Raw genomic sequence first — 7,417 nt, 5'->3', positions numbered from 1 at the left:
ATATCTTAATATATCCAATAGTACAACCATCTTGCATTATATACTCTATCCTATTGCTTTATCCATTGTAGCTTAACTACTGCACATCTTCTAGCTTCAATGTCTTATCATTCTACCTTAATTGCTTTGCTTTGTCAATACAAGTTTGATTAATTTTCAAGAGTGGTATTTTGGCATATTAATATAATAATGCTCCAACAACATATCCTGACCATAGAACTATTGGCTACATAAAAGCATATTTATTAAATGTTACAATTAGACTTGCTCAAAAATATTGAAACTTGTGCCTACAAATGGTGAGTCTAATTAATGACAATAATGAATTTATTCTTAGCTATCTAGTGGCTATGCTACTTGTGCTATATCTTTACATATTAAGATAGACTTTGATGTTCAATCAATAATAATTAATAAGTAGCTTGGCTAAAAATTAAATTTAAATGTTGCAAATCTTGAGCCTTGTCCTTATATCATTATTACTTTACTAGGAAGTGCAAAGTAGACTATTGGCTATACTAAATAGCTATTGTAGTTGACTTTTTACAATGGATCTTAACCACTTTACTCACATTTGTTCTTTAAAATGTGTAGTGAGTAATAATACTAACTATGATATTTTATTTAATCAATATATACTTTATTCTTTGAATTTTGGTTTAAATAATTGGACTCTTATTGATACATGAATTAGATCAAGGTGGTCCAATAGTAAGAAGAAAAATGAATTTATTCATGTGACAATTGTAGCAATTGCCATGATTATATCAATAAAAATTTTATTTGATTGTAGTACATTAGCATCTAATTTACCTTGTGGACCAATTCTACTATACAAAATATTGACATATATGTCCAATTTTATCAAATAATATGATTCACCATACTTAGAGGTTCTTACAAGATATTATAAAGATCTATTTTATTCATAGAATACACTTATAAAACTATCTTAGCAATGCTAAAAGATTGTAATTGTATTGAAGTCTTTGGAGGTTTCAATTTATTTCTTATCATCTACCTTTGCTTGTTATATTTGTTGGCATTTACGAAATCAAGATATTATCCTTGTGGAATTCTTTGCAAGCATTTGTACCAATTTAGTAGCAATATTAGAAGCCAAGCTTAAGGTTAAGTAATACAATTATGTAAATACTAGAATAATATATAATCCAACAATCCAACATCATCTCCAAAGGTTATTAGCTTTATATCTTAAGTAATTACTTTATTTTTGCTATTAATCATTATTTAAGTTAATTTTCTTAAAATATCATCTTTATTAGTAATAAAGATTTGATAAGATTAGGTTCTATTAATTTATACATTGCTAAATGGCCTTGCAAAGGTCATTCACGTACTAAAGCATGTTAAGGTTTGAATGATCTTTAATCTTATTTATATGTAGATTTAATGTAGCTTATGCAATGATGGTTTATACATCAAACTATACTACTTAGGTACATTTTTTTAAAATGCATCTTTAGTAGATGATATTTAAACAAATGTTTTGAAGTATGGTTAATATATTTACCAATTCCTTGGTTCTCCAATCTTTCTTGATGTTGCAACATTAGACTCTTATGTCTATCAACCTCGTTAGATTTTGACCAACTTAGCTTTGTTACACATCCTTACAAAAGTATTTTTTTAGAGCCAAATGACTTGTTAAATGCAAGATTGATAATATTCTAAATCATTCTTACTTGAGAATATATTGAGCACCTAGGTGTGGAAGGTAAATAGAAAACTACAACAACAATGCTCTAACAAGTCTAATACAATCCTACATACACTCTACTTAAACCTTAACAATCATAATCAAATTTTAATTAAATCCAAAAGAAGTATGAAAGAAATTACTAAAAAAACTTAGAAAAATCATAAACTAATCTTTAAAAAAAAAAAAAAAAAAAAAAAAAAAAAAACCATTTACAATAATAAAAATATAAACCTTATGTAATCCTTATCAAATCCTAATGTAGCCCTAAACAAACTCTAAAAATATGAGGTTCTTTGAAAATGATATTATGAAATAGGCTAATGTATTCATTTTGACCATAATAGGTTGGAATTGAAATCATATCCTTACGTCATTAAAGCCAAGATCTGGAGGATAGAATCATGCAGATGGATTCTCCTCCTGACTCTCAACTGGTTAAACTGGTTAAAGACATGTGTTTCCTGTGACCAAATGATAGTCTGCAGAAAAACATTTCTTGAACCATCGACAAGAAAACTTCAAGTCTAAGATGTAAAAATATTAGCAGAGTTAAAAATAGTATTAAAAAACGAAAAAAGCTTCAGCAAATAGATTGTTTGTAGATATTCTACTGAACTTTTTAGGACAAGCTTTATTTAGTTGTGAGCAACCTCAGGATCCTGCACACAAGTCCTCATCAGAGTAGCATTGATCGTAGTAATTCACGGGGAGTTTCAGCAAATTAGATCGAACACAATGCAAGTTACATGACAATGAAAGCAAGCCCTCATCTGTCTGTGACGAAGAAGACAAACAAGTTGTATGGGGCACTTGAGCTTCACGTATATGGTAATAGTAATGTAAACACTGATGTAGTCTTGTCACAGTTTCATGTGACAAATATTATCACAACAAATTCATATATCTCTTGCTACGTTGTCAATCTACATGTCCAAGTGAAAACTGCGTTGGGTGAAAATAGTACCTACTGACCTAACTTCCAATATCTACACTACCCCATAGTTTATTGCAAGTTATGAGTAAAGCTAGAAATACAAGGTAGAAAAGTCGGGACAAAACTGCCTCATGCCCAAGGCGGTGTGAGAAGACCGCACTGGAACCTATTCATATAAATACAAACATGAGAAACTCATACGCAAGTTATAAATCAAACCACAGGGTACGACCAATCCCCTCCTCCCAGATCTCACCATCGGTGATCCGAGTGCATAGGAACGCCATGTCATTTTGAGTTCACACACATCCAAGTTGAACTTAAAAGAATCCGCTCAAGTATAGAAACTACAACAGCAACAGCCTTCATAAGTTATCAAGATGCATATTGGCAAGAGAGCTGTTGCACTTTCCATTGTGTTTGTCCTCCGGAAGCAAACTTGAAAGTACAAGCCACTTTGTTGCTGAACTTGTTCTTCAGCATCTGCCCCATCACATAAGCTCGTGTGAAAACCGTGCCGTCCAGTTTCAATTCCACACCTGCACCAGGTGTGGAATACCTATCGTTGAAACTTGGGCCCGCCCCATGAAGGAATTGCTTGTCAGAAGAAATGGCCACTGTCACTTTCTTCGTAGAGCTTTTCTCCAAATAAAATGAGTTGAGCTGTGCAGACAGCACACCCAACTTGTTAGACGACCTGAACTTAATATATTTTGCTTCACAGTAAAAACTGAAGAATTCTAGTCCACGTAAAAGTTGAACATCAAGCATCCTCGTCGAAGGAAGACATTAAGAAGTTGGGCATGTCGTTTTACCACGCCTCCGGCTATGGGTAGATCTAGGTACTTGAGACCCATTGGAGAATCTTTGACGTGATAACCAAAGAATCTCGAAGGGTTGTACATTTGCAATGTTGCTGTAGAATTAAGAGAGACCACCATTGTTTGTACTCCCGAATTGTCTACGCCATCATCTAAACCGAAGTACGAGAAACTTGCACTCTGCACAAATCCAAATTACAGATTTCAATGAGGGTGAACGAGATTGCCAAAGCCATTTTTGAAACATCCCACCAAGTGAGTTCTGATGCATAGAAATAACGCAACCCATACCACTATAAGATGCATGCAAAAGCAAGACTTACGCTTCAAAAAAAATTAGAAGATTCGACAATGAAGTGAGGAAGAGTACTAAAAGACGAGATTTTTTTTTTCAAAATAAAAGATAAAAAAAAAATAAAAAAATGAGGACATCAGTTCTATTCAAGCACTGCCACAAAAATAAATTGTGTTGAGCCACAGGCGAGACATTGTGTCGGCAGAACTCATTACAGCCTTTGTTTAAAACCAATGGCTAAAAGAAAACCCTGGTATACCAAGATTGTGTTAATCTCAGTAATATCCGCGGCTACTGCGATTGCCCAAAGCCTACAAGAAGAAAACTGGACTACCGACCGCCTTAAGTTTGTTCCCAAATTATGTAGGGGCTACAGCAAGTAAATGGTGAGGTCAACGTATGACTGCATAAACGATGGGAGTTCTGCATAATACGCGCTACTTCACTCAAAATAATGAAAAAGTTCTGGGTGGTACCACGAAAGAATACAGGACCGCAACTTCAGAAATGAAATACGCTGGAAAAAAGGAATTCACCATGGCGGAATCAAGCAGGGAAAACCTGGACTACAGTGGTTCGGGAAAAGACCAGAATTTGTCAATGGGGGACAAGCGAAGCACAAGAAACGTGATCAAGACAACGAGGCCGTTATTGCTGCGACAAAAACATCCAATGTTCATGGTACACTATAATTCAGAGCAGAGATAACGAAGGCTGAAATGTGAGACAATTAGCCGCATAGTACAAGAATGATAAAAACAAATAGGGGTTGAAGATGCTTCTCACAAACCTGGACAGTGACGTGGGGAGCCTTGGGCATGGTAAAAAGCCAGAAGAGAAGAGCGCCGGCGAAGAACATGAAGATGGTGAAAAAAATGGCGATCCAAACCAAGCAGACGCGCGAAAGTTTCTTCTTCTTTTCTCCTTCTGTGCCTTCCTCCTCTTCGAGGATAGTGCCATGTGCCCATGGTCGATAGCTCTTTTTCGGCTTTCCACCCCCGACGAAGTTAGGCTGCGGCAGCACCCGACGGGACCCAGGCTTGGGAGTGTGAGCGCTGAACGGTATCGAGTCCGTCGAAGCGTTCTTGAAGTGTTTGTGATGCATAGGGCTTGCTAATGGGCTTTCCCGTGGCGTTGCCCGTGAGAAGCTCTGCGAGAGCGAGTCCACATCCTGCACAGAATCGCGCGAAGGAGATTGCACGAAATAGACCGGATGCCCATGCCTGGGTGGTGACATTGGTGGCGAGTTCCCCAGGCTGGCATCGGAGTCAAATGACGCTCGCATTCTGCCATACCTCGACATGGCACTTATGCCACCCTCCCTCCCTCCCTCTCTCTCTCTCTCTCTTTTACTTCGAGTAAACCCAACTAAGTGATCTTAACCTACCGCAGATTTAGAAGCTACAATGCATTTCCGAGTCGGCTTGCAAGAGTGACAACTTCAGACGTCAAAGCTGTTTTATACAGAGACTTCAATGACGACTCGAAGTAACCCCTTAGGACTTCTCCCTTCTAACGAGCAGCTCTTTGGATTTTCTCTCACAGGCGCATCACTCTGCGCACAGCCACGAAATTCACCCGCATTCTCGTTTTCATGAGGATCACTCCGAATCAAAGGCAGCGCTCAGGTCCCAATTTCTCTTCAGCTGAGTCTACATAAACTCGCTTCCTGCGTGCTCAACGAGCATCAACTTTATCAGCAGAACCCAGCGGAATCCACGCATTGAATTGATTCTCTTAGACACAGCACCAAGTAAATTAAATAACAAACCCTCCCACTCTCAGCGCAGCGCAAGATGTGGAAACGCCCATAATCTACCTAGCTAAACAGCAGACACACAAGCCAATGCAGGTTATTAGCTCCCTTGTGCAACACGTACAGTACTTCGTGGCAAACGCTCAACATGGGCACTACCGCAGTCCAAAACCTCGCTGAGTGCGATACGACAAACACCATGAACCAAACAGGAGAAACCAACAAACAGTACCGGGGAGACCCTGCTTGCAAATACCAAACCCAACAGAACTCTCATTGAACCTCAGACTGACTCAAAATTACCATCACCAGCTCTTGTAAAACACCCATCACCTTTCAAACTCTCTCTATACCACTTCCTTTCAATCACTCACTCTGTCTCTCATATGAAGCTCCCACATACAGAAAACCCTGTGCAAATGAGCTTGCTTGCAGCACAACCCAAGTACCCAACCAGTCCAGCAAGTCCAACGACCATCAGAAGCTCAACCCCAGCTTTTGACGACTTACGATGATCGGCCCGGTTCGCACTTTGCTCAGGCGGCGACAGACACCGTTCCAAGTGAGCACCTGAAACGTCGGACAGTTGCCAGGCTTACTAATTGCTGCTGCTGATACTGCACCAGGAAGAGGAGGAGGAGGAGTAGGAGGCAGAGAGGCAACAACGGACGATGTGCAAACGGAGGTATATTGCTGCAGGAAAGCACAGCACAGCACTGCACTGCAGCCGCCTCCTCTGTGCTACGCACCCCATCTCCCCACGATCGTCGCCGATTTCCGTCGCTCTCTCGTTCCCCTATGTTTTTCGTTCGTCTGACAGCGAGGGCCGGGTGGAAGGCACCGAACGGGTCGACATTTTTGCAGTGCGGAATATCGAGGCCCGGTCGGGCTGCTGCGACCGGCCGACGGTTCGTGGTCTAGATCCGTCGAGGGGACATCTTCTATGCCAGCGTGGACTGGCGTGGCGCCCAACTTCCTTGATTAACCAGGCTCCTCGAAACTTCCTCACGGATTAGTGCAAGTAATTAAGCGCGATTAGGATTGTAATCTGATGGTACCTGAAAGGGCAATTGTTTATTTCCTTTACTCCACTCTATGATGCCCATCCACACAACCTCGGGCAGTGGCTGTGGCTACATGGTTGTTGAATCCCCAGTTGTGCACGGGTTGGGGGCAGTTGCTTCGCTGCTGCCCGGTCCTAAAGAATCTCTAATTGATACTTTGTTTTATTTGTGACGTGCTTTTTATGGTTAATATACGTGAGATGCTTGCAAAAAAATAATGGTTTTTTAATAACTATGACTATATATATATATATATATATATATAATCTCAAATGACGGAAATTTTATTTAAATATTTTTAGACTAATAGAACTTTGTTACCTCAAAAGACTTAACTATATATATATATATATATATATATATATATATGTAATGAAAAATAAATTATTCTAAAATTTAATATATTAATTTTTTTAAATGAGATTGAATGACACTCACACATTAATTAGAAAAAAACACACAGAATACAAATGGTAAACAGGATCACACTTTCAAATTAATAAGCCTAAGAATACCAAGGATTGATATATGTTTTTAATAGCTCATGTGAAAATAGTATTAATAAATACCATAGAACTTTTAAAAGTGAAAAATATGTAATTATAATTTCAAAAAATATACATAAGTTTGTATTTATATACATACATTTTTACACTTTTAAACAACACAAGGAGATATTATTTGTATCAGAACAAAAGTGCTAAAATTAATCATTATAAAAAAAATTGATGTCATTTTATAAATCATTTTTCAGGTAATTTAAATTCAGATGATTAAACATGTTGTAAATATTTTTTAAATAAAAATAAAATAAAGAGTCATTG

General features: G+C 37.9%; 1 protein-coding gene across 2 annotated transcripts; it reads right to left on the bottom strand.

Annotated features, from left to right (window-relative positions):
* Positions 1 to 2,520: 2,520 nt before the first annotated feature.
* Positions 2,521 to 6,237, bottom strand: LOC112288018 (uncharacterized). 2 transcript variants are annotated; one of them, XM_024531764.2, is made up of 4 exons: positions 6,040 to 6,237; positions 4,564 to 5,442; positions 3,473 to 3,658; positions 2,521 to 3,320 (listed from the first exon to the last, which is right to left on the bottom strand). In XM_024531764.2, the coding sequence occupies exons 2-4, from the start codon at positions 5,074 to 5,076 to the stop codon at positions 3,033 to 3,035; spliced, it is 987 nt and encodes a 328-aa protein (XP_024387532.1). In that variant the 5' UTR covers positions 5,077 to 5,442; positions 6,040 to 6,237; the 3' UTR covers positions 2,521 to 3,032. The 2 variants fall into 2 exon arrangements, with proteins under 2 accessions (XP_024387532.1, XP_090109609.1); XM_090253483.1 differs by having other exon boundaries at positions 4,564 to 5,596; positions 6,040 to 6,232.
* Positions 6,238 to 7,417: the final 1,180 nt, after the last annotated feature.

The sequence above is a fragment of the Physcomitrium patens genome, chromosome 10 (genome assembly GCF_059467195.1).
Source record: "Physcomitrium patens ecotype Gransden chromosome 10, ASM5946719v1, whole genome shotgun sequence".
Lineage (NCBI taxonomy): Eukaryota > Viridiplantae > Streptophyta > Bryopsida > Funariales > Funariaceae > Physcomitrium > Physcomitrium patens.
This window is presented reverse-complemented; position numbering and strand designations above follow the sequence as displayed.